Source organism: Salmo salar, chromosome 26 (genome assembly GCF_965601325.2).
Source record: "Salmo salar chromosome 26, fSalSal1, whole genome shotgun sequence".
Lineage (NCBI taxonomy): Eukaryota > Metazoa > Chordata > Actinopteri > Salmoniformes > Salmonidae > Salmo > Salmo salar.
This window is the reverse complement of record NC_138316.1, coordinates 33,171,978-33,199,272: the sequence shown is the minus strand read 5'-3', so window position 1 is coordinate 33,199,272 and position 27,295 is coordinate 33,171,978. Positions and strand designations below refer to the sequence as shown.

The 27,295-nt window shown below is 44.7% G+C and overlaps 2 protein-coding genes across 5 annotated transcripts in view; both read right to left on the bottom strand.

Moving 5' to 3' along the window:
* The window catches only part of LOC106596910 (selenocysteine insertion sequence-binding protein 2-like), a 32,260-nt gene extending 15,818 nt beyond the window's left edge, over positions 1 to 16,442 (bottom strand). Inside the window, 6 exon segments of the mRNA XM_082969627.1 lie at positions 173 to 387; positions 2,367 to 2,523; positions 2,708 to 2,863; positions 3,253 to 3,433; positions 6,703 to 6,881; positions 14,635 to 16,442. Of these exon segments, the coding sequence (XP_082825753.1) occupies positions 173 to 387; positions 2,367 to 2,523; positions 2,708 to 2,863; positions 3,253 to 3,433; positions 6,703 to 6,881; positions 14,635 to 14,676 (930 nt within the window). The 5' untranslated portion in view covers positions 14,677 to 16,442.
* A 151-nt stretch (positions 16,443 to 16,593) lies between these two features.
* LOC106587708 (COP9 signalosome complex subunit 2) lies at positions 16,594 to 26,801 on the bottom strand. Of its 4 annotated transcripts, none has more exons than XM_082969624.1 (13): positions 26,664 to 26,801; positions 26,015 to 26,128; positions 25,857 to 25,934; positions 25,570 to 25,695; positions 24,136 to 24,234; positions 23,554 to 23,631; positions 23,083 to 23,257; positions 22,595 to 22,773; positions 22,311 to 22,363; positions 21,363 to 21,460; positions 20,811 to 20,893; positions 20,469 to 20,527; positions 16,594 to 17,562 (listed from the first exon to the last, which is right to left on the bottom strand). In XM_082969624.1, exons 1-13 carry the CDS (start codon positions 26,721 to 26,723, stop codon positions 17,418 to 17,420), a joined length of 1,347 nt encoding a protein of 448 aa, XP_082825750.1. In that variant the 5' UTR covers positions 26,724 to 26,801; the 3' UTR covers positions 16,594 to 17,417. The 4 variants fall into 4 exon arrangements, with proteins under 4 accessions (XP_082825750.1, XP_082825752.1, XP_082825751.1 ...); XM_082969626.1 differs by having other exon boundaries at positions 24,136 to 24,225; XM_082969625.1 differs by having other exon boundaries at positions 26,670 to 26,798.
* Between the last annotated feature and the right edge of the window lie 494 nt (positions 26,802 to 27,295).

Genomic DNA, 27,295 nt, shown 5'->3' with positions numbered 1-27,295 from the left:
GCAGTATAGTGTTGGGTCTACCACCGGGTTAGAGTTAGGGCCTACCGTAGGAGCTATAGCAGCGTGGGCAGTGTGTTGCATAGCCCCCGGGGCCTGCTGGTTGTGTTGGAGACCACAGTACTAAACAGCAGTATAGTGTTGGGTCTACCACCGGGTTAGAGTTAGGGCCTACCGTAGGAGCTATAGCAGCGTGGGCAGTGTGTTGCATAGCCCCCGGGGCCTGCTGGTTGTGTTTGGGGCTGCAGTATCCGCTGTCGCTGTCGATGTCCGCCTCGCTGGAGCTCTCGGCAGGGTGCGAGGCCCGCCTTCTCCGGGGAAAGTTCTTCCACAGCAGGGGGCTGGCCCGCTCCGACGCAACACGACCACAAGCACTGTCCCCTGGGAAGTCTACAGGCAGACAGATATCAGATCAATCTATCAATACATTAAGCCTAGTCCTTGGACTAAAGAGATATTTAAATGGAGATCTTTTTGGTCTAGGACAAGAAATAATCTTGCTTTTTAGTCTAGGACCAGAAATAATCTTGCTTTTCAGCAAGCAGAAGCAGTGGCAAGCAGAGAAGTAGTATTTAGATGCTTATTACACCTTTACTGGTTAACAACCAATGTGATGTCCATCTCATTATGGATCTAACTCTTAGTCGCATTGAGTAGCGTTATTCCCCCAGCCAGAGGTGTCACAGAGGACAACACGTACTGCACACGTGCAGAGTAGACCTCTCCAACCGGAAACTCTACATTCCTACTGTCTTCCCAGCAGGATGGGTATCATAGGCTCCGTTTACACAGGCAACCCAGTTCTGATATTTTTTCCACTAATTTGTCTTTTGACCAATCACATCAGATTTTTTCACATCAGATCTTTTTCAGAGCTGATCTGATTGGTCAAAAGACCAATTAGGTCAACAAAATAAATAGACTGGGCTGCCTGTGTAAACGGAGCCATAGTGTCTCAGTATGATGAAGCGTCTTCATTGTAAACCTGTTCTCTCAGCTCAGTAGGATCTAGATGCTCTGTGGTTGACTGTGTAAACGGAGCCATAGTGTCTCAGTATGATGAAGCGTCATCATTGTAAACCTGTTCTCTCAGCTCAGTAGGATCTAGATGCTCTGTGGTTGACTGTGTAAACGGAGCCATAGTGTCTCAGTATGATGAAGCGTCATCATTGTAAACCTGTTCTCTCAGCTCAGTAGGATCTAGATGCTCTGTGGTTGACTGTGTAAACGGAGCCATAGTGTCTCAGTATGATGAAGCGTCATCATTGTAAACCTGTTCTCTCAGCTCAGTAGGATCTAGATGCTCTGTGGTTGACTGTGTAAACGGAGCCATAGTGTCTCAGTATGATGAAGCGTCATCATTGTAAACCTGTTCTCTCAGCTCAGTAGGATCTAGATGCTCTGTGGTTGACTGTGTAAACGGAGCCATAGTGTCTCAGTATGATGAAGCGTCATCATTGTAAACCTGTTCTCTCAGCTCAGTAGGATCTAGATGCTCTGTGGTTGACTGTGTAAACGGAGCCATAGTGTCTCAGTATGATGAAGCGTCATCATTGTAAACCTGTTCTCTCAGCTCAGTAGGATCTAGATGCTCTGTGGTTGACTGTGTAAACGGAGCCATAGTGTCTCAGTATGATGAAGCGTCATCATTGTAAACCTGTTCTCTCAGCTCAGTAGGATCTAGATGCTCTGTGGTTGACTGTGTAAACGGAGCCATAGTGTCTCAGTATGATGAAGCGTCATCATTGTAAACCTGTTCTCTCAGCTCAGTAGGATCTAGATGCTCTGTGGTTGACTGTGTAAACGGAGCCATAGTGTCTCAGTATGATGAAGCGTCATCATTGTAAACCTGTTCTCTCAGCTCAGTAGGATCTAGATGCTCTGTGGTTGACTGTGTAAACGGAGCCATAGTGTCTCAGTATGATGAAGCGTCATCATTGTAAACCTGTTCTCTCAGCTCAGTAGGATCTAGATGCTCTGTGGTTGACTGTGTAAACGGAGCCATAGTGTCTCAGTATGATGAAGCGTCATCATTGTAAACCTGTTCTCTCAGCTCAGTAGGATCTAGATGCTCAGTGGTTGACTGTGCAGTTTCATTATGTAAAGCCTTTATACTGTAATGAAGGCTTAGACCACAGTCAGGTACATACAGTTAGTACACAACCCTGTACAGAAGTTAGAGAAGAGTTAGGCCCGTCATTCATCTGTGGACATACTTTAGACCAGTATTGTATTTACCAGTATTTAGTATACTAGTATTTTAGTAATACTAGTATTTAGACTAGTATTGGTGCTGGTACTAGAATATTACTGATATTGGTACTAGCATATGTTACTGGTTTTACCATGTTAATGATCTATATACGTACCAGTCTGTTGGGCAGCGTCCACCAGCAGGACTGTCTTGGTCCGTCCGTCTGACCCCGAGGAACACACCTCCTTCTGGACAGCTACAGTCCTCATGGGGGGCCTCCTGGCCCTCAGGGGCTGACACAACCCCACCTGCTGTTGCTGATAGAACATAGACTATAATAACATGAAACATTATTTTGTATATTGATGTTATACGACTCTGGCCAATTAATGGTATTAATTAATTAATTGATGGTATTAATTGATCATGTAATCAATAATGTAAAATGAAGTATGGACCTGAGCACCTTGCATTAGGGTAGACCAGCAGAATAACGTTTGACCTCTAACCTCTTACCTTGGGTAGAACGGCAGGTGTGACCATGCCCCTCCCTCCTCTCTGATTAGCTAGTCCAAACGCCTGTCCGAGAGGGGCCGGTCTCTCGCTGAGGTCAGCTGATACAGGGTTAACCACGCCAGGCTGCAGGGGCCCGGCGTACGTTCCTGGGAAGGGCTGGTAGAGGAACAGAACAATTGTATTTTCCAGCTGTGACAAACATTCACACACACTCCACTACCTTCCATGCTAAAGGGCACATTGACAGTGAAAAGTACCTGTGACAATGAACATTTATCCTCCACTTCTTCTGTTCTCCTAACCATTTCTTCAGGCTACTAGTCTTGTAAACCTCTTCTCCCAAAAACCAAATACAAAGACAACACACACTCCACTACCTACCAAGCGAAAGGGCACATTGACGATGAATAGTACCTGGGATCTGACACCAGCAGCCCTCCGGGTTGCTAATTCACTTCCCTGTTCTATCTCCTCGCCCAGGATTTGAACTAGCAACCTTCTGACTACTGGTCTGCCTCTAACCCCGTAACATTTCAGCTACCTACCTGGTAAAAGCCCATCATGGGAGGGCAGGGGGCAGGCATGATCTGGTAGTAGGTGTAGTCGTTGGAGACTGGAGGCTGGGGGGAGGACAGGATGGGGTAAGCTAGGTACGGACCACCTGGGGTGGGGTTGGGCTGCTGCCAGCGCAGGTCCCCTCCTCCGCTATACATGGGGTGCTGTTGTCTGTAGAGGGGAGGGAGAGAAGAAATGATTGGTGTAGTGATGATTGTATGAATATACTGCAACATATTAGGACTAATATACCCGTAGGAGGCCAGGGAGAACGGTGTCAAACTAAGACAAAGCTTGTTACACTGCTGATATCAGTGTAGAGCTGACTGTGTGTGTGTGTGTGTGTGTGTGTGGCACTGGCTGATGAGGATCCAGCTGATATTGTCACAGCCAGCGGTCTAGAGCGCAGACCACTTCCTGCTATTCAAAACAGACAGGAAGGAAACGAAGAAACGAGGGTGCAGCATGAGGCAGATCACCCCTGACAAAGAGAAACACACAGGACACACACAGGTCTACAGCTCTCACATCCAGGGCATAAAATGAAAACCCGACACCTGCAGGTAAACATGTATATTTCACCAACCCCATTGGCAGGTGGTCAATGTGCAGGACTCTACAGTGTGAGCATTACATTCCTGAATAAAAAGTCAAAAGCCAAGTATGAGCACATGTGAGTTAGTGTTCAGAAAATGTTGCATTATCTGTTTTCATAGTATTTCAACTATTTTGTTTCATAGCTGCTAATTCCACAAAGAAATATCAATCCTACAGTTGAAGTGGGAAGTTTACATACACTTATGTTGGAGTCATTAAAACTCATTTTTCAACCACTCCACAAATTTCTTGTTAACAAACTATAGTTTTGGCATATTGGTTAGGACATCTACTTTGTGCATGACACAAGTAAATTTTCTAACAATTGTTTACAGACAGATTATTTCACTGTATCACAATTCCAGTGGGTCAGAAGTTTACATAGACTAAGTTGACTTTGCCTTTAAACAGCTTGGAAAATTCCAGAAAATTATGTCATGGCTTTAAAAGCTTCTGATAGGCTAATTGACATCATTTGAATCAATTGGAGGCGTCCCTGTGGATGTATTTCAAGGCCTGCCTTCAAACTCAGTGCCTCTTTGCTTGACATCATGGGAAAATCAAAAGAAATCAGCCAATACCTCAAAAAGAAATTGTAGACCTCCACAAGTCTGGTTCATCATTGGAAGCAATTTCCAAATGCCTGAAAGGACCATGTTCATCTGTACAAACAATAGTACGCAAGTATAAACACCATGGGACCACACAGCTGACATACCGCTCAGGAAGGAGACACGTTCTGTCTCCTTGAGATGAATGTACTTTGGTGCGAAAAGTGAAAATCAATCCCAGAACAACAGCAAAGGACCTTGTGAAGATGCTGGAGGAAACAGGTATAGGTATATCCACAGTAAAACAAGTCCTATATCGACATAACCTGAAAGGCCGCTCAGCAAGGAAGAAGCCACTGCTCCAAAACCGCCATAAAAAATCCAGACTACGGTTGGCCACTGCACACGGGGACAAAGATCATACTTTTTGGAGAAATGTTCTCTGGTCTGATGAAACAAAAATAGAACTGTTTGGCCATAATGACCATCGTTATGTTTGGAGGAAAAAGAGGGAGGCTTGCAAGCCGAAGAACACCATCCCAACCGTGAAGCACGGGGGTGGCAGCATCATGTTGTGGGGGTGCTTTGCTGCAGGAGGGACTGGTGCACAAAGGACAACAAAGTCAAGGTATTGGAGTGGCCATCACAAAGCCCTGACCTCAATCCTATAGAAAATGTGTGGGCAGAACTGAAAAAGTGTGTTCGAGCAAGGAGGCCTACAAACCTGACTCAGTTACACCAGCTCTGTCAGGAGGAAATTCACCCAACTTATTGTGGGAAGCTTGTGGAAGGCTACCCAAAACGTTTGACCCAAGTTAGACAATTTAAAGGCAATTCTACCAAATACTAATTGAGTGTATGTAAACTTCTGACCCATTGGGAATGTGATGAAAGAAATAAAAGCTGAATTAAATCATTCTCTCTACTATTATTCTGACATTTCACATTCTTAAAATAAAGTGGTGATCCTAACTGACCTAAGACAGGGAATTTTTACTAGGATTAAATGTCAGGAATTGTGAAAAGCTGAATTTAAATGTATTTGGCTAAGGTGTACGTAAACTTCTGACTTCAACTGTATATCCCATCTGGCGCAGCTGTGCGCACTGAGTGAAATGCTGATAGATTCATTTTTGGAGGCACTGTGCACAGGCATAAAAGTTGGTCTAATTTCCACAAACGTCTACAAAGTGAGACTTTGTCCTCGTGTTTCTTGACTATTTACATTGTTTTGCTCACAAGTTCAGTAGTTTATCAACGTTAGTTTGAGTCTGTTGCTTCAACTGATAGCAAAGAGTCAGATCCCAAATCTCACACACCAAGGTAAGCTCCCGCTCTTAAACGGCCAGCTCAACAATTTGTCAATGATATTTTGGTTTTTAAAAATCCAGTCACAAAAAATGAAATTGAGCAATATATCACATTTCTTGTTTTAAAAACATTACAAAGCATGGTCATCTGTTTTTGGTGTGTTTTTATATGCATGTACAGAAAAAATATATTTTGGCTGGTAAAAAAAAAATGGGAGTGCCTGGTATATTTGTATGCCCTGATCATTCACAGCCTAGCTGTGTAACACTCACACTGTTTATGGGGGTTTCCTTAGGTGAATCAGAAGGAAGACACCATCAGCTTTCCCACTGACAAGGCACAGGCACATTCCTGGAGGAGTGTCAGAAACACGAATATTCCTGGACTCCATAGAGATTCTTTCTGAGCTAATGCTAGGCTAACTGTCAGCGGCTCAGGGACAGAGGCAGGGTAGTTCCTAATACAGATTCCTGGACTCCATAGAGATTCTTTCTGAGCTAATGCTAGGCTAACTGTCAGCGGCTCAGGGACAGAGGCAGGGTAGTTCCTAATACAGATTCCTGGACTCCATAGAGATTCTTTCTGAGCTAATGCTAGGCTAACTGTCAGCGGCTCAGGGACAGAGGCAGGGTAGTTCCTAATACAGATTCCTGGACTCCATAGAGATTCTTTCCGAGCTAATGCTAGGCTAACTGTCAGCGGCTCAGGGACAGAGGCAGGGTAGTTCCTAATACAGATTCATTATATCAGTGACAGTCGCACCTCAGGCTCTTAGGGTCAGTTTACCAGACACAGATTAAGCCTAGTTTTGAATGAAAAGGCATGTGCTCAGAAATTCCCCATTGAACATGGTTTTTAATCCAGGACTAGGCTTAATCTGTGTCCAGGAAACCTGCCCTTAGTGTGTAGGGTGTAGGCTGCATTACTTAGGGACGATAAGATGTAGGGTGCATTATATGGGGTGTAGGGTGATGTACCTACCTGTTGGGTTGGTTCTCCTGGACAAAAGGGTAGCAGGTGATGAGGTAGCTGGGGATAGGGGTGGGCTCTACCCCCCCTCCTCCTTCTCCTCCTCCAGACAGGCTCATGGTGACCAGCGCTCCTTCCAGACCTTTCTTTTGTGGGATAAACGGCTCCACTTCGGCTGACAGTTTCACATCCTGCAAGGAGAGACAGAGGCAATCAGACATGGACGTCACAGACAGGACCTGACTGGACAGGAGAGGACAGGACCTGACTGGACAGGAGAGGAGAGGACCTAACAAGACCTGACAGGACATAACCTGACTGGACAGGACATAACCTGACAAGACAGGACATAACCTGACAAGACAGGACATAACCTGACTGGACAGGATCACCTCGCAACACACCAGACAGACTCAGGAGTGATAGACCGCTCACTTTTATGCCAAAATAAGAGCAGTTAAAGTGAACCCATATTAGGTTATGTTCAGGACTCAGTGAATGTGGGTCAATCAGGGATAAATCGACATACAAGGACAAAGACCAGTTGGTACCGACAGCACACTCACTGTGTGAAGTCTTCCTGGAAATTAGTTGTTTTAGTAACCCAATGGGTGACATCAATGATCCATCAACAATCCATAGACATTTAGGTCTAAGATCAATCACACAGGACTGGAGAGTAGGCTGTCAGTCAGTAGTAAACATTGATATCTGATTAAGAGACTGATGGCCCTAGGCTATATGTCTGGACCACAAAGTCTGAATAGGCATGTTACCTAAGGAGTAGCTCGCTGGGTGAAGCCAGACTAATTATTAACATCTCATGACTTCATCTGGCAACATCACCATGACACAGCCAAAACAAATGAACTGGTTCCTTCACGACAAATGAAACAACTTTTCACTGGGTCTGAGAATGGAGAGTTGGAGTCAACAGCTGTCTCTGAAAATACACCTTATTACAATAGTGAACTACTTTTGACCAGGGCACATAGACTAGCATCCTGCCCAGGGTATTTTTTATTTAACCTTTGTTTAACTAGGCAAGACAGTTAGGAATTGGTTCTTATTTAGAATGACGGCCTAGGAACAGTGGGTTAACTGCCTTGTTCAGGGGCAGAACGACAGATTTTTACCTTGTCAGGTTGGGGATCAGATCTAGCAACCTGCCGGTTACTGGCCCAACGCTCTAACCACTAGACTACCTGCTGGTTACTGGCCCAACGCTCTAACCACTAGGCTACCTGCTGGTTACTGGCCCAACGCTCTAACCACTAGGCTACCTGCCGGTTACTGGCCCAACGCTCTAACCACTAGGCTACCTGCCGGTTACTGGCCCAACGCTCTAACCACTAGGCTACCTGCCGGTTACTGGCCCAACGCTCTAACCACTAGGCTACCTGCCGGTTACTGGCCCAACGCTCTAACCACTAGGCTACCTGCCGGTTACTGGCCCAACGCTCTAACCACTAGGCTACCTGCCGGTTACTGGCCCAACGCTCTAACCACTAGGCTACCTGCCGGTTACTGGCCCAACGCTCTAACCACTAGGCTACCTGCCGGTTACTGGCCCAACGCTCTAACCACTAGGCTACCTGCCGGTTACTGGCCCAACGCTCTAACCACTAGGCTACCTGCCGGTTACTGGCCCAACGCTCTAACCACTAGGCTACCTGCCGGTTACTGGCCCAACGCTCTAACCACTAGACTACCTGCCGGTTACTGGCCCAACGCTCTAACCACTAGGCTTCCTGCCGGTTACTGGCCCAACGCTCTAACCACTAGGCTACCTGCCGGTTACTGGCCCAACGCTCTAACCACTAGGCTACCTGCCGGTTACTGGCCCAACGCTCTAACCACTAGGCTACCTGCCGGTTACTGGCCCAACGCTCTAACCACTAGGCTACCTGCCGGTTACTGGCCCAACGCTCTAACCACTAGGCTACCTGCCGGTTACTGGCCCAACGCTCTAACCACTAGGCTACCTGGCTACCTACAGTACATCAAGCTGCCTAACGAACCAGGCGATAGGCTCCTGCGCTATGGGCTGTTTAAATGTGGACAAGGCTACTTACTTATATAGGGTCCTGTGTAGCTCAGTTGGTAGAGCAGGGTGTTTGCAACGCCAGGGTTGTGGGTTCGATTCCCACGGGGGACCAGTACGGGGAAAAAATGTATGAAATGTATGCATTCACTACTGTAAGTCGCTCTGGATAAGAGCGTCTGCTAAATGACTAAAATGTAAATAGGGAACAGGGTGCCAATTCGGTCACAGACGATGAAAGCCTAACAAAGTGTTGACCTTAGAGCAGTGTGATCAGGGCACATGTGAGTGTAGCAGACAGACACAGCAACATGTAACCTGGTGCAATAGAAACACTTCCTGTTTGGTCTGACACTGATCAGAGTGGTGTGAAGAGCAGAGTACTGTTTCCTTGTACTCAGAGAACATGACTGACTGAGGGCCTTAGAACACACAGTCCAATACCTGTGGTTTTAGCCTAACCCTTCCTATTAAGTTAGGCCAACACAATACAGCATTTTTAGGGAATGCCTTGGAACTGTTATGCTTCATTGGTAAACATCTTTTGCCCCCTTCATCCAATGATCCCCTCTCCTTACCAGCTACCACTAACATTAAACGCTAGGTAGCACTCCTACCATCAGCATTCTGTCCCGAGACATTCCTTTCCTATGGCCCTGCCTGGTCCAAGTCTGGCCCTGAAGTTGCCCCTTAGACGCTGATCTTGAGTTAGTTTTGCATTTCCCCCATTATAGGTTTAGGTTAGGATTGGGGGAGGGGAAGCTGATCCTAGATCTGTACCTAGGGGAAACTTCACCTCAGAGCCAGCAGAGAGCAACCAGCAGAGCCGGGGTAGTAATGACAGTCACCCAGCATCTTCAGGAGGACTTTATGGGCCAGCTATATTTAGCTGCTCATTCCTCCCAGAGAGATTACACTAGTAGCTAACTATGTGTTACATAAGGTCTCTAAAGACAACGTCAACTAGGACCCGGCCTACCCATAAAGATCCTTTCATTCAATTGTTCTATTTCATTCTGTGGGCCTACCTCTATTGCCATCATGCAACAGGGACAGAGGAGGTGGTGGTTTGTGGTATGCGTGTGTGGTGTGTGTGGTATGTATGCGTGTGTGGTGTGTGTGGTATGTATGCGTGTGTGTGTGGTATGTATGTGTGTGTGGTGTGTGTGTGGTATGTATGTGTGTGTGTGTGGTGTGTGTGGTATGTATGTGTGTGTGGTGTGTGTGTGGTATGCATGTGTGTGTGGTGTGTGTGGTATGTATGTGTGTGTGTGGTATGCATGTGTGTGTGTGGTATGTATGTATGTGTGTGTGTGGTGTGTGTGGTATGTATGTGTGTGTGGTGTGCGTGGAGGGGAGGAGGGCTGTGATGAAATGTCAAAATAATACAGGTCATAAACTATCCATCATAAAATGTGCGTCACAAAGTATGTGTCAAACATACCTGTACAGCTAGTATACACATCACAAACCACAGTACCATGTCAAGTCAACAGAGGCCTACCTCTCTGAAAATAAAATACAAAGGATGACAATTATCCATTGTTTCAAACAATGTCCTCCAGGGTTTGGATAGGTCAGATGAGATGCAGCCTACTGCTCTAGTATTGGTATGATCAGTGGATTGGAGGAGTGGAAAGATACTGTAGGCCACTAGATGGGACAGCAACAGGGTGACAGCCTGGGTCATAGCTGGGAAATATTTACAACAGGTCAAGCAGCTCAGTGTCTTAAAGGAATGTAGTCAAAGCACTCTCAATGAGCTTTTACTAGTCTGTCTGGATGGATGGGTGGGCCTGGGTGGATTCTGGGTGAAACTGAAGAAACACAGACCCTCTCTACAACCCCTCCCCACCGTCCCCCCCCCCCCCACCCCACCATTCCCTCTCCTCATCCCCCCCACCCCCCACCCTGCTCTGTTGCCCCGACCAAATCACATTTTGCTATCAATTGAATTAATTTGTGTTTGTTTGTAGTCCTGATGAATGCTGCTTCAGGGGACTTTAAACACTGATATGGAAACACTGAAATGGGTCTGACTACTAAGTCATGACCATTGGACTGTTTATCTAGGTTCACCTCTTATCAAAACTGACCATTGACATCATGTTGACTGAATTACAGGCCTTCCTGCCCAGCTAACACATCGGGACTTGCTGCTTGAGTCCCAAATGGCACCCTATTCCCTTCATAATGCACTACTTTTGACCAGAGCCCAATAGGGTACCATTTGAGATGGAGTCCAGACCTATCACTGGGACGGGCAGTTCAACCTCATCCCCCCTTTCATTCTGAGAGGAGGAGAGGAAGAGGGAGAGTTGACACGAGTTCACGACACAGACACTCCATTCTCCCAGCCAGGGTCGGAATGTATGAATCCAGCATCAGTACAGCAGTGAACACACCACACACACCACCATTGTTTCCCAGTACTACTGTACTGTCCGTGGGCAGTGTGGGCTGAGATCTGATAGATCCAGGGGTCCTGACTGGTCAACACAGAGCGCTAGGGGTGACGTAGCCAGCGGCAAACAATACGTGCAGTATACTGGACTGCAGCCTTCTGTGGCCTAAACTATGGTGCCATATACTGTCATGGAACTAAGCCTAGTGAAAATGTGACATTTTAAATGATCCATATGAGATTTGATGGTTAGGCCTACTCTAAAGAGACATATGAGGTTTGATGGTTAGGCCTACTCTAAAGAGACATATGAGGTTTGATGGTTAGGCCTACTCTAAAGAGACATATGAGGTTTGATGGTTAGGCCTACTCTAAAGAGACATATGAGGTTTGATGGTTAGGCCTACTCTAAAGAGACATATGAGGTTTGATGGTTAGGCCTACTCTAAAGAGACATATGAGGTTTGATGGTTAGGCCTACTCTAAAGAGACATATGAGGTTTGATGGTTAGGCCTACTCTAAAGAGACATATGAGGTTTGATGGTTAGGCCTACTCTAAAGAGACATATGAGGTTTGATGGTTAGGCCTACTCTAAAGAGAGCTGGTTACTTCAGATAATCAGGTGGGGTTAGTTACACAAAACAGAGGGGTTGGTTGTGTTACTTTAGATGACAAGGATGCTGATAGAGGAGAGGTTGGTCAATTTAAACTTTAGGTGAGGGGCGGGGTGAGGGGGTTGGTTACTTTGTATGAGGGATGTTACAGGAAGGAGGCCTGGCTAGCTATAGGTGACGTTACAGGAAGGAGGCCTGGCTATAGGTGACGTTACAGGAAGGAGGCCTGGCTAGCTATAGGTGACGTTACAGGAGGTAGGCCTGGCTATAGGTGACGTTACAGGAAGGAGGCCTGGCTATAGGTGACGTTACAGGAAGGAGGCCTGGCTATAGGTGACGTTACAGGAAGGAGGCCTGGCTAGCTATAGGTGACGTTACAGGAAGGAGGCCTGGCTATAGGTGACGTTACAGGAAGGAGGCCTGGCTAGCTATAGGTGACGTTACAGGAGGTAGGCCTGGCTATAGGTGACGTTACAGGAAGGAGGCCTGGCTAGCTATAGGTGACGTTACAGGAAGGAGGCCTGGCTATAGGTGACGTTACAGGAAGGAGGCCTGGCTAGCTATAGGTGACGTTACAGGAAGGAGGCCTGGCTAGCTATAGGTGACGTTACAGGAAGGAGGCCTGGCTAGCTATAGGTGACGTTACAGGAAGGAGGCCTGGCTAGCTATAGGTGACGTTACAGGAAGGAGGCCTGGCTAGCTATAGGTGACGTTACAGGAAGGAGGCCTGGCTATAGGTGACGTTACAGGAAGGAGGCCTGGCTAGCTATAGGTGACGTTACAGGAGGTAGGCCTGGCTATAGGTGACGTTACAGGAAGGAGGCCTGGCTAGCTATAGGTGACGTTACAGGAAGGAGGCCTGGCTAGCTATAGGTGACGTTACAGGAAGGAGGCCTGGCTAGCTATAGGTGGCGTTACAGGAAGTAGGCCTGGTTAGCTGTAGGTGACGTTACAGGAGGTAGGCCTGGCTATAGGTGACAGGGGAGACAGTTACAGGATTAGGCCTGAGAGGATCAGGTGAGGAGTGAGGACGGTGGCCCAACCAGGATAAGCCAATTACACAACTAGCTACAACAGAGTCAGTTGCTATAGGGCTCCAGCCCTAGTCCACCAGGGAAAAGAGACTCCAAACCTCCCAATGTGTGTGCCCTGGCTGGGGGAGACTCGGACAGGGAGTCCCTGGCTGTGTCCAGGTCTGGGTTCTTTAGCTCTGGGTGCCATTCTCCATTCCACTGGTGTGAAGGTGTAGGTTGTTTGTTCAGACTGAGTTGTATGTGATTGATTGATTAGCGCCTGGGATGTGAGAGAGAATAGCAGCGATTGTGGAAAGGGCTGCAGGTTGGCGTGTGTATGCGTGTTAGAGAGAGAAAAGCAGTGATTATGGAAGATGCATTAGCAGGTAGCCTAGCGGTTAGAGGGTAAGGCCAGTCACCCTGAAAGTTCGCTGGTTCGAATCCCGAGCCGACTAGGTGAAAAATCTATCGATGTGCCCTAGAGCAAGACACTTAACCCTAATTGTTCCTATAAGTGGAGCTCAGCTCCAGATGTGTGGTGAAAAAGCCAGGGCAGCACTGGCCTGGCAAAACTGGGTGGGACTACTGGGCCATCAACCATCAAACCCTTTGTCCATTCAAGCTTTTGTCTCTGATTCATTGTCTTCTAACATTCTCAGCTGGAAAGAGAGAAGTTGTATTGTTCTTTTACTGTTGTTGAATGGGAGGGGGCAAGAGAGGGAGCAATAGAGAGCGGTGGGTGGATGAGCGAGCTCGAGTGTGTGCATGTACACTACATTTTGAAAAATATATTAAAGTCACAAGCATGAAACCATCTTGGGTCCTTGAATCGCCCATGCACCATCACATCACTGTGGACCAAAACTCAGCCTATGTGGCATCTGATAGTGACACAGGAGGGCTTAATCCAAATCAAATCACATTTTATTTGTCACACGCGCCGATTACAACAGGTGTAGACCTTACCGTGAAATGCTTACTGTCAAGCCCTTATCCAACAACTCAGTTCAAGAAATAGCCAGCTGAAAACAATACCCTGCAGTATACTGGACTGCAGCTTTCTGTGGCCTAAACTATGGTGGCATATACTGTCATGGAACTAAGCCTAGTGAAAAACATGACATTTTAAAATGGGCACTTACAGTAAGTCAGAGCACATAATAGAGTAGCTAACTTGCATCATAGTTAAGTTACTCTATGCGCAGCAGGAGTCACTCACTGGAATGTGATTAAAATGCAAAAGAACCGGACATTCCTCCAGAGCGAATCAGCTGGCTAGTTAGTTGTCAACAATCTACCACACACTCACTGCAGACTGGAAGTTTCGGTAACTGTTCACTACCTAGCAAGTTAACTTACCCTGGTCCGTATTATCATAACTATCTAGCTAGTTATTTACCGGTGTGTCAAACATCAAAGTTCCCCAGATAGCTAAGTCAGTTCATGTCAACCGATTTGTTGACATGAACTGTCACTAATGTCAACACATTGTGACAGTATCGGTGCTGTAACTAGTTTAGTTAGATACTCAATATAGTTAGCCTCAATTAAAACATCTAGTACATAGATCAGCAAATCAGGGAGAACAGATGAGATGTGATATTGTCCATCCAAAATGACAATCGTATAAAAGCTGCTTAGCTAAGGCTAGTTAGCTTGTCTTTACTTACACGCGTGCCGATCTAGTTAGATGACAAATCATTGACAATAATCAAACATCGGGTAAAATCACTGACACTTCTAAAACATTAAAGGGACATTATTACCTGCAGATACGTTTTGGGCCTAGCTAGCTAGCTTCATATTCCCATTAGCTAACTAAAGCTAGTTGTGCCCTGTTACCAGACATAATCGGGTCCGTCATTACTTCGCAGAGAAAATCCGTCTTCACCTTATCACAAGAATCCATGTCAATCGCTGAGACCGCGGCAGACCGTCATTGAGCACGCAGTGGTCGTCAAGATATAGGTGACTTATTTTTCTTCATTGTAATTGTAAATGTTGAGCCATTTGTGTGAAACACACCCTGTTTTACCTCTGCCTAGTTGAACTGTTGCTGCCTAGCTAGCTCGGCTAGCTCTGACTGTGTCAACGTAGAAATGGAATGGCAGAAGAGATGGTCATCTGGGACGGAAAGCCCACAGTCTCAAACAGTGTTCGTCTTTGCCTTCGGCGTCTGTCACTGATAAGATTTGATGGACCATGATAAATAGGCCTACTGTGCAAAAAGTATATCTATTTTTTTGAGTAGAGCAGCTACAGTTGAAGTCAGAAGTTTACATACACCTTAGCCAAATACATTTAAACTCAGTTTTTCACAATTCCTGACACTTAATCCTAGTAAAAATTACCTGTTTTAGGTCAATTAGGATTGCCACTTTATTTTAAGAATGTGAAATGTCAGAAAAATAGTAGAGAATTATTTATTTCAGCTTTTATTTCTTTCATCACACTCCCAGTGGGTCAGAAGTGTACATACACTCAATTAGTATTTGGTAGCATTGACATTAAATTGTTTAACTTGGGTCAAACGTTTTGGGTAGCCTACCACAAGCTTCCCACAATAAGTTGGGTGAATTTTGGCCCATTCCTCCTTACAGAGCTGGTGTAACTGAGTCAGGTTTGTAGGCCTCCTTGCTCGTACACACCTTTTCAGTTCTGCCCACATATTTTCAATAGGATTGAGGTCAGGGCTTTGTGATGGCCACTCCAATACCTTGACTTTGTTGTCCTTAAGCCATTTTGCCACAACTTTAGAAGTATGCTTGGGGTCATTGTCCATTTGGAAGACCCATTCGCGACCAAGTTTTAACTTCCTGACTGATGTCTTGAGATGTTGCTTCAATATATCCACATCATTTTCCTCCCTTATGATGCCATCTATTTTGTGAAGTGCACCAGTCCCTCCTGCAGCAAATCACCCCCAACAACATGATGCTGCCACCCCTGTACTTCAGTTGGGATGGTGTTCTTCGGCTTGCAAGCGTCCCCCTTTTTCCTCCAAACATAACAATGGTCATTATGGCCAAACAGTTCTATTTTTGTTTCATCAGACCAGAGGACATTTCTCAAAAAAGTACGATCTTTGTCCCCATGTGCAGTTGCAAACCGTATTCTGGCTTTTTTAATGGCGGTTTTGGAGCAGTGGCTTCTTCCTTGCTGAGCGGCCTTTGAGGTTATGTCGATATAGGGCTCGTTTTACTGTGGATATAGATACTTTTGTACCCGTTTCATCCAGCATCTTCACAAGGTTCTTTGCTGTTGTTCCGGGATTGATTTATACTTTTCGCAACAAAGTACATTAATCTCTAGGAGACAAAACACGTCTCCTTCCTGAGCGGTATGACAGCTGCGTGGTCCCATGGTGTTTATACTTGCGTACTATTGTTTGAACAGATGAACGTGGTCCTTTCAGGCGTTTGGAATTTGCTCCCAAGGATGAACCAGACTTGTGGAGGTCTACAATTATTTTTCTGAGGTCTTGGCTGATTTCTTTTGATTTTCCCATGATGTCAAGCAAAGAGGCACTGAGTTGAAAGCAGGCCTTGAAATACATCCACACCTCCAATTGACTCAAATGATGTCAATTAGCCTATCAGAAGCTTCTAAAGCCATGACATCATTTTCTGGAATTTTCCAAGCTGTTTAAAGGCAAAGTCAACTTAGTGTATGTAAACTTCTGACCCACTGGAATTGTGATACAGTGAAGTATAAGTGAAATAATCTGTCTGTAAACAATTGTTAGAAAAATGACTTGTGTTATGCACAAAGTAGATGTCCTAACTCACTTGCCAAAACTATAGTTTGTTAACAAGAAATTTGTGGAGTGGTTGAAAAATTAGTTTTAATGACTCCAACATAAGTGTATGTAAATTTCCGACTTCAACTGTATGTCTAGATTACAACACCGAATCAACTCTTGGATTATAATTCTAACAGATTTCTACTTTGCTACTGTTCTGTGTGCAATGTGGTGGATTACATAGATTTTCAGTGATGGGTGTGAATATATCTATTCATACGTTTCTGCACACAAACAATTGACTAACACTAAGAACAGGAGTCTGTTGCAACTACCAAATAATACCGATATTTACAAATAATATAGTATGGAACCAAAGTTAGCATGAGAGCTAAAAAGTAGACAGTATCTAGAAGACCTACATTGAAATGTCATATACAGTAAACCCAGTTGGAGATTTTTTTTTATTTACAACAGCCAACACGCATTCAATGCTGCAGCTACATGTTGTGAAAAAGGTTTCCCAACACCAGCTGTCAGTCAACAGGCACAAATAAACCAGTGTGTCATTGTACTCAAACTGCCCACCGAAAAAAATACAGCACTTTTAAAAAGGTGTTGACAGTGATATTTCTTAAAATCATTCTACTAAAGTCTTGTGAAAAACAAACACGAGGGGCTTGAAGTAAACTGAGCTGTCCCTTAGAGAGTGCTGATGTCTTCTAGAAAGCAGTATCTCCCCTTCTCTGGGAAACAGTGTCAGATCACAAAACATCTCTGTGCTGCTGTGTAACTCCACTCAGCCCATCCACACTGGATGGTTTGGTTTATATTCTGACACATTGGAACAGCTGATTGAGATTCTCCTTCCTATCTTTCAGTGCTGTCCATTGTCACGTCAGCCAGAATCATGTGAGTTTGCTGACGATGGCTTGGTTGAGAGAGTTGAGTTGTTTAGTCCATTTGTCTAAGGCAGTGTAGCGCGCCCCTCCTCTCTTCTGGTAGTCTAGCTCCAACAGCTGGTTGACCTGGTCGATACGGCCTTGGATGGTGCTACAGGGAGGAAACCACAGCACAAGAGAGTGATCAGAGAACAATGGTTCAATAAATACAACACAAGCATGGACATTGGTATCCTAGCAACATGACTAAACATTCTTTCCATCTTGGTCAGGAAAACGTTTAGAAATTGACCAAATATGGTAAATAATATTGTATAAAACAATGCCTTTTTATATAAAAATGTGATCAACAACATCAATATTTGCATTCGATTATGGTTCAAATTACACAAATCACTGTGGATAGCATTAGTTGAAGTCATTGTTGAACTTCTTTCACTGTTCGGTTTCTGTCCAGCACCTGAACCACTGATGTGTGTACTCTCTCTCAACCAATTATCACATCTACACTAAGCTGTCTGATGAACACATTTCACTCCATACAGTACATATTCTGTTGAGCTCTGTGACAACGGTGGGAATGCAGTGTGAAATGTCACTGTTCCAGTTGACTGGCTGTAGATCTGATCTGGCTGAGGGTAGTAAACAATACACAGCAGTCTGCTACAGTAGCATGGGAAATAATAAAGCCATGATAGATAAGACTTTATTTCTCCCAAAGTTTTGATCAAAAAGGTCTTCATCCGGCTGGGTCAAAAGCATTGCACAATAAAACTGCGGGAGCAATCAACAGTTTGCAGGTATCTTTCTTTCATCAGTTTACTTTTTGTAGCCTGCAAGTTACTGGATGTGTGTGCCTACACTACTTCTAAACTAAATAATGAAACCAGTAATAAATGACAGATCTGCAATAAACTAAGCAGGGCACTCAGGGAAGAATAACACCACAAACAGAGACAGAGAGAGACAGAGACTCATGCTGGCCTCCTGCATTCCTCAAGGTGCAGGGTGGAAACTATGAGGAACTGAGAAATGAGGAATTCAAATGATCCCCGTACAGGAAACATGTCTTAACACACATGCACAAGAAACATGCTCTGCTTCGTCTTGTGATTCCTCTGTGTCAGCCAGGTACACTATATACTGAGTATACTAGGGATGTCCCCCAAAAAATAGTTTGTGTATGTTTATTTCTCCATATATAGACACACCCTATTGTTTGAATAAAAGCAACTAAATGTTGGCTACTGAGCATGTCTGATGCTTTAAGCACTGAAATTAAAAATAAAAGACAAATTACCAAAGAGGGAGCCAGAGATCAATATAGCCTAACCAGAAAGACAAAAACCTGTACCCAACCAGACCCTCCTCTTCCCGCTGCTGCTGGCCTTTGCAGCTTCTGCCGTTAGGCTCCTGAAGTAGCCGGTAATAGGCTACACCAACGGTCATCAACCTTTTCCATTTGGAGTGGCAAGTTATTGTACCATTTCTACTGATCTGCGTGCCAGTTATGATTTTCATATGCACATTTTTGTAGAACAGTTTCATTTAATTAATAATAAAGTCTTCATATCTCAAAATCAATGTCATGTGGTCAATAAGAATTCTACCTAATGAAAAAAATAACTTCTATTGCCAATAGGTAAAAATAGCCTACATAATGCCAACAAATAAAAACACTGCAGCCCGCAGGTAGAAAGAAATCCTGATAAAAATAAAAATCCTATAAATCACATGAGAAGTAATCAGGTAGGCCTTTATGACGTTTCCACCGGATCAGGGTAGTACATTTTTTCCGTCTCATACCGAGTGTTATCGAAAGAGAGCTGGAACGTTTCTTTAAATAGGCTATGTTGAGGAACTATTTTCATTCTCAATGGATGTAAAAACAGACTTTTTTTTTACTTGCTGTTTAAGGCGAAGAAAACATTTCTTTGAGAAGCTCCACAGTGATGGGGAATTAAGACAAGAAATACTATCAGATCCCCAAATTGGCACATTTAAGCGCCTACATTTGCACGCAGGCCAGGTACCCTAGACTTACTTCTGTGTGTCCCCTTACTCAAGATTGACAGGAGCGCTCCAAACAAAAGATAATGAATAGACAACTCGTAAATGGAATGGAAATAAATTGGTTTCTTACAAGTATAGCATTGTTAGCAGACTGCACAACCTATGTGTCCACTCCTACAATGACAATGGTAAGACTGGAATAATAATGTAGAGAACACATTAAAATAAATGACAGTAACCAAACAATGTAGATAAGAAATGTTGGTCATTTATGTTAAATGTACTACTGGTGATACTGGTGAACCATCCCGCGGCCTGCAATGGATTAGTCCACTCAGACAGGCGTGAATCAGACAGGCGTGAATCAGACAGGCGTCTCGTGTGCCATCATTTTTTTAAAATATATTTGCCACTGTTCGACTGAAAAAAAATCTTGGTCGACCAACAGCCTATTGACCAAACAATCGACTAAATGGGGTCAGCCCTAGAGCATACAAAACATTAGGAACACCTTCCTAATATAGAGTTGCACCCTTCGCCCTTAGAACAGCCTCAATTCATCAGGGAATGGACTCTACAAGGTGTCGAAAGGGGATGCTGGCCCATGTTGAATCCAATGTTTCCTTCCCACAGTTGTGTCAAGTTGGCTGGATGTCGTTTTGGTGGTGGACCATTCCTGATACACACGGGAAACTGTTGTGCGTGAAAAACCCAGCAGCGTTCCATGTCTCAAGGCTTTAAAATCCTTCTTTAACCCGTCTCCTCCCCTTCAGCTACACTGACTGAAGAGGATTTAACAAGTGAAATAAGGCATCATAGCTTTGACCTGGATTCACCTGGTCAGTCTGTCAATGGAAGAGCACTCGGTGTAGTATATAAGAAGTATTCAGCCTCTCATAGAAATATGTAAGAGTCTAGAGAAAACATAAGTCTTCCATGGCGTGAATGTCTGTTTGATACAAAAAACTTTTCCTAACAGTGTATTCTACACTCCTAAATGGTAGTTTGGGCCACACATCAGATGCATGTCTAGGACAAACTTACCTGTCCAATATGCACTGCACCAACAAACTCTCCACGTCACAAACATCTATGTTCAGCTCCTGAGACAGAGAAGACAGAACGTTACACTATGATCAATCCAAACAGCAACATCAGTGACCTAATAAATACATGATCTACTCAGCAAAGTTCATTATCAGATACATTATCAATACACACAGTGAAGTCAATGATTAGCCTGGTCTCAGATCTGTTTGTGCTGTCCTACCAACTCTTATTGTAAAAATCATCATGCCAATGACCATAGGAATTGGCAAAAAAGCCCACAAACAGATCTGGGACCAGGCTAGTTAGTCTAGAAGCCAGTGCTGTCCTCAGACTTACCTTAGAGATGAATGGGATGTGTATTCTGGTGTAAGGCTTGATGAGCGCGATAAGGACCTGGGTCCTGATGTTCCGCAGCAGCTCTGGAATATAAGACAACACAGCATTGATCAGAGTCTCTTCAGACCTCACCCCGTCCACCAGGACACACTCACCCCCCGTCCACACTCACCCCCCGTCCACCAGGACACCCTCACCCCCCGTCCACCAGGACACCCTCACCCCCCGTCCACCAGGACACCCTCACCCCCCGTCCACCAGGACACCCTCACCCCCCGTCCACCAGGACACCCTCACCCCCCGTCCACCAGGACACCCTCACCCCCCGTCCACCAGGACACCCTCACCCCCGTCCACCAGGACACCCTCACCCCCCGTCCACCAGGACACCCTCACCCCGTCCACACATCATCTCAATATGCAGATACTGGTACAGTTTGTCTCAAGTTTGTTGAAACCTCGTCTTCAATGCAATAATTCCATGTCTCGTTCATCAACAAAATGTGAGAAAGCCCCCGCACACACACACACACACACACAAACACCACTCACCCTCTATGTGTTCTCTGATGAAGGGGTCATCCATGATACTACTATGGTTGGTCTTCAGTATCTTCTCAAACTCTGTGATGTCATTATTCTGATAGGAGCTGAGAGTAGACACACAACAGTAGAACAGTCACTGGGTTAGAATAATGACATTACAATCCATAAAATAATGACATACTGTTGAAGTCGGAAGTTTACAGACACCTTAGCCAAGTACGTTCATCTCTAGGAGACAGAACGAGTCTCGTTCCTGAGCGGTATGACGGCTGCGTGGTCCCATGGTGTTAAGGGAGGAGACCAGAGCTAAAGAGCAAATGGCTTTCAAATGGGCTTTTTATGGTCGATGCCATTCAATCCAGCATCCGCTGTGTTAACGAATGTGGAGCCTGTGAACGGTAGGTTCTCACTGTTCAGAGCAGAGATAGCAGAAACCACTCCCCCAACTCACCTGTCAACCAGTCATCGTCTGGGAATCAAACACGAGCACACGGAGGCGTCGGCCTTGTTTTACATTTTGAGAGAGGTGTCAGAGCCACAGCCTAGGAGCGCTTCCATTTCCTTCTGCAATTGCATCAGAGCAGACCCTCTGTGTCGTGGATCCCAGACTGACCATAAATTAGGTTGAAGAGACGCCACAGTTGAACCCGTGGTTAAAGGATATCTTCACTATGTTACACCTCTATCAACCACTTATATGTGATGTAAAACAATAACAGTTTGGGTCGAATGACAACTCGGCACAAATAAGTGGAAATAGGTTGTAAATAGTGACGTTATCGTATAACTGATGCCATGGCTTTCTACCCTAAAATATCAGCAACACCACCATGGATGACTAGAAACACACACACACACACACACACACACACACACACACACACACACACACACACACACACACACACACACACACACACACACACACACACACACACACACACGTGTTCTTACCTTACTAGATTTGTCATGGCCAAGATCTCTGGGTCGTTTTTATAGGGTTTGGCCTGTCACAGAAAAACACAATAAGAACAGCCACTGTAATACAACACTTTATCAAGCAGTGTTTGCTGCAGGTGATTTGAATTGGATTAATGCAATGTTGCCTCCAACAATATAAAGGTACAGGATGCATCCACCACGTGTATTTTCCCAGAATGATAATGTTAGTAACTGCTCTAAGGGGATAAATAACATTTAATTTAACTGGACTTAACTAAACTGAATGACTGTTGTACCTCCTGTGAGTCGAAAGGGTTGATTCCAGACTTCATGAGCATGTTGGCCAGCACCAGGTACTTCAGACAGGTGGTTCTCCTGGGGCTGCCTGACTCATCGTAGTTCTTAAACGCCTCAAAGAAGTCTGTGTGGGCCTTCTCAAACTCCCCCTCTCTCAGGTGCATCTTACCCCCACACTCTGGGGAAGGGGACAAAACAGGAATAGGCCTGTTAGTACATCACAAACACACACAGTGACTGACACATCTTTTTGCCATCTTTTACAATTTTATCCACGATAGTGACAAATCTCCCAGAGTCTTCCTACAGGTCAGTTTACAAGTCGTAACCATAGAATTACTATTCTAAGGAGGATTCTTTTTCTATGGTCAATGTATTTATTCAATGTAAACCACTGTGTGTGGCACCAATGCAACACATGTAAAAGATAATAATGTTGACAGCTATGCTGCCTTCAGGGTTTCATCTCTCTACAGTGGTAACACACCCCTGATGACTCCCATGATGAGTGGGTGAGGGATAGCAGACTTGATGTGCAGGGACTGTTCATACAGGGCCTTCAGCTTCTTGTTGTTCTTCTGGGCTGTGTACATCTGGATCTCCAGAGCATAGATCTCCAGGAGCTGGGTGCCTTTCTTTAGGTCGTCCTCCCCGTCATCTGTCTAGAGAGAGACATAGATATACAACATTACAGATCACACATAAGACCATAGATCTCCAATATCCTTTGTCTGCATTGCACATAGATATACAACATAATAGATCAGATATACACATAAGACCATATCTCCAACATCATCTGTCTGCAGTGCACATAGATATACAACATAACAGATCATACCAGTATACAACAACAAAAATACTGCTAGCAGCCATATTGGGAACTTGGCTACTCAGATGGCTGTGTAAACCCCATCAGACTAAACGTTGTCTCAGACTACCACCTGTCTTACTGTACCTGACAGGACTGGTGCAGCTGTCTGAGGATCTTCTGTAACTTCCCAAATTCTTCCCTCTCCAGGTACAGCTTGCCCAGCTGAGAGACAACCAAAGGACTTTAGTTAAAACAAGTTGAGAGACAACCAGAGGACTTTAGTTAAAACAGGTTGAGAGACAACCAGAGGACTTTAGTTAAAACAGGTTGAGAGACAACCAGAGGACTTTAGTTAAAACAGGTTGAGAGACAACAACTTCTATGTTTGTGCTATCACTATCACTAAATAAGGATGTTAGGGTGTTGTTTGGCAAATCATTTAACACAAACAGATCTCGCTACCAGTCTAGGGCATTGCAGAGGTAGAAACTCCAAAACACAGAGGTCTGACAAACTGCCAGATCAGATATTGTCCTACCCATAGAAATAAACAGAAACATTGTGTACTACATGCATAAGTCCCAATTCTCACTTGTTCACTTCACTGATTTGAGAGGAAATTACTAGTCCCTGCTTCCACCAATCCACTGCTTTTAAATTTTTGTGGGAAGTTGTGACCAAGTACACACTTTAGGAAAAAGCTGAAATTATTTGGACACACCCTACCTTTGTGTTGGTTTTGAACCAGAGTCTGTCGTTCTTGGCGTCCTTCAGAGCGTCCAGCGTCGTTTCATAGAACTCCTGCAGCAGGTCCATCTGTGACACATAAAACAACCAACCACAGCCCACATTAACACCTCAGTCATCTAGAACACGAACCTCAGCCCACATCAACACCTCAGTCATCTAGAACACGAACCTCAGCCCACATCAACACCTCAGTCATCTAGAACACGAACCTCAGCCCACATCAACACCTCAGTCATCTAGAACACGAACCTCAGCCCACATCAACACCTCAGTCATCTAGAACACGAACCTCAGCCCACATCAACACCTCAGTCATCTAGAACACGAACCTCAGCCCACATCAACACCTCAGCCATCTAGAACACCTCAGTCATCTAGAACACGAACCTCAGCCATCTAGAACACGAACCTCAGCCATCTAGAACACGACACCTCAGCCATCTAGAACACGACACCTCAGCCATCTAGAACACGACACCTCAGCCATCTAGAACACGACACCTCAGCCATCTAGAACACGACACCTCAGCCTCAGCATCGAACCTCAGCCTCAGCATCGAACCTCAGCCATCTAGAACACACACCTCAGCCTCACATCACACACCTCAGTCATCTAGAACACGACACCTCAGCCCACATCACACACCTCAGCCATCTAGAACACCCCTCAGTCATCTAGAACACGACACCTCAGCCATCTAGAACACACACCTCAGCCATCTAGAACACACACCTCAGCCATCTAGAACACACACCTCAGCCATCTAGAACACACACCTCAGCCATCTAGAACACACACCTCAGCCTACATCAACCTCAGCCTACATCAACCTCAGCCTACATCAACCTCAGCCTACATCAACCTCAGCCTACATCAACCTCAGCCTACATCAACCTCAGCCTACATCAACCTCAGCCTACATCAACCTCAGCCTACATCAACCTCAGCCTACATCAACATGAACCTCAGCCTACATCAACATGAACCTCAGCCTACATCAACATGAACCTCAGCCTACATCAACATGAACCTCAGCCTACATCAACACCTCAGTCATCTAGAACATGAACCTCAGCCTACATGAACACCTCAGTCATCTAGAACATGAACCACATCCTACATTAACACCTCAGTCATCTAGAACATCAACCTCAGCCCACATTAACACCTCAGTCATGTGGAACATGGAACCACTGCCACCACTTCATTCATACCAATAGCACTGACCCAGAGTCAGTAACTTAATCCTCCATATAAGACAAAAGTTGTAAGAAATTGATATTGATAAAAAGGTTAAAAAAAATGGAATAACAAACACAGTTCACATAACTTCAGATTTGAGCCAAAATAATGATCTGAGCTTTGAGGCCAAAACCCCTTTGTTCTAGTTCCAGGTATTGCGTCTATACCTGTTTGGAGGTGGAGATGTAGTCTAGGATGGAGTTGATGGACTTCTCTGAGTAGTTTCTGGTCACAGCGCTCCTGATGTACGTCAACAGCTGCTTGTACCGAGACATCATCTCTGGGAAGTTGGTCTGCAGGACACACACAGTTCGACAGGAGACAGGGCATTGAGTTAAGTTGCAGTGGGAATAACAGTACGTCATAAAGAACAACTCACAAGCACTAATCATACGGACTCAGAGACAGAGAGTAGACATTTTGAGATGACACTACAGCACATTTCATTTCTTACTAGCTTGAAGTTGATTTTGATCATCTGTTTTAGGGCTTTGAACCCCCATTCTCCCTTCTCTCCCTCCAGCTCCAATACCTGCCAATAGAGAGTATACATTACCATCCTACATTCATCAATCTGTGAGTGAGTGGAGTGAGTGAGTAGCCAGTACCCACCTTCTGAAAGCTGTTGAGAGCTGCTTTGGGGTCATCCTCCTTCAGTGCTTTGGAGTTGTAGTACTGGTTCTCCAAGTCGACATTTGGCTCTGAGTTACTGTCCTCGGAATATTCCTGGGTTGAGACATAAACTCAGGACATAAGTTAGCTGGCTATGAGTTAATACAACAAAGATTGATAACGTGACAGAGATGTTATGATTGGGCTAACGGCTTGCCATAGTTGTTTACTAATGAGTCTAAGTAGCTAGCTAGTTGTTTTATCTAACCAACAACGGCGCATGCGCGGCTAAAGGATAGTTATCTACACCTAGCTAGCTAGCTGGTTAGCTAAACGGTTGTATGTTTGTGCCTGGCTATGGTAACATAACATGCTGTAATACATTGACTAGTATAGCTAACTCAGTATACTATAGCAAACTCAGTTTCCCCCATGCCAAGCAGCTGAGTTTAGCTAGCACTAGCAGCAACTTTGCAAGCTATCCTCGCCTTTATGCTAACGTTAGCTGAACTAGCTATCTAGGTAGTTTAGCTACCTAACTGGCTAACTCCCCTGCTCTGACCTAGCTAATGAAAATATACTAGCTAAGGAAACAGCTCTGATTAAACATCAATAAACAAGGAAATAGAAACGTATTATGTAAACTTACGCTTACCAGATCATAATCTTCTTCGTCGTCGCACATGAAATCATCTTCCATGTCAGACATCTTGACGGGTCTTCGGAGACAACAAACAAATCGCAGCTCTACATCGCCACCAAACACTACGCCGGTTTCAGTATAGTACTGCATTATTCTTTCTGCTATTATAGTTCGCTTTTCTACCAGAGGCTAGCGCTGTCACATCACATTTAGATAACATTGGTCCAGCTACAATTCAAACATAAGAAGTATAGATCTGTAACATTTCTAGTCTTTTCAATGAATTCAATTTGACTCACGGATAACTATCTTACCTTACCATCATAGAAATAGCCATAAAAAAACTTGCATCACAAATCAAAGGGACAAGCATGACGACCATGTATTTATGAAGTCTTACCCCTGCCTTACCTCTCTAATCTTACCTCATTTGCACACACTGTATATAGATTTTTTTCCTATTGTGTTATTGACTGTACGTTTGTTTATTCCATGTGTAACTCTGTGTTGTTGTTTGTGTCGCACTGCTTTGCTTTATCTTGGCCAGGTCGCAGTTGTAAATGAGAACTTGTTCTCAACTGGCCTACCTGGTTAAATAAAGGTGAAAAAAAATATTTAAAAAGTCTACCGGATATATC

Bases quoted from the DNA above. Each gene is read 5' to 3' on its own strand.
- LOC106587708 (XM_082969624.1), bottom strand. From the start codon at position 26,723: ATGTCTGACATGGAAGATGATTTCATGTGCGACGACGAAGAAGATTAT. The intron at 23,258-23,553 runs GTACAGTAAGAC...GTCTCTCTCTAG, and splicing joins AGCTGCACCAGTCCTGTCAG to ACAGATGACGGGGAGGACGA. The intron at 22,774-23,082 runs GTGTGTTACCAC...CCCCTTCCCCAG, and splicing joins CATCATGGGAGTCATCAGGG to AGTGTGGGGGTAAGATGCAC.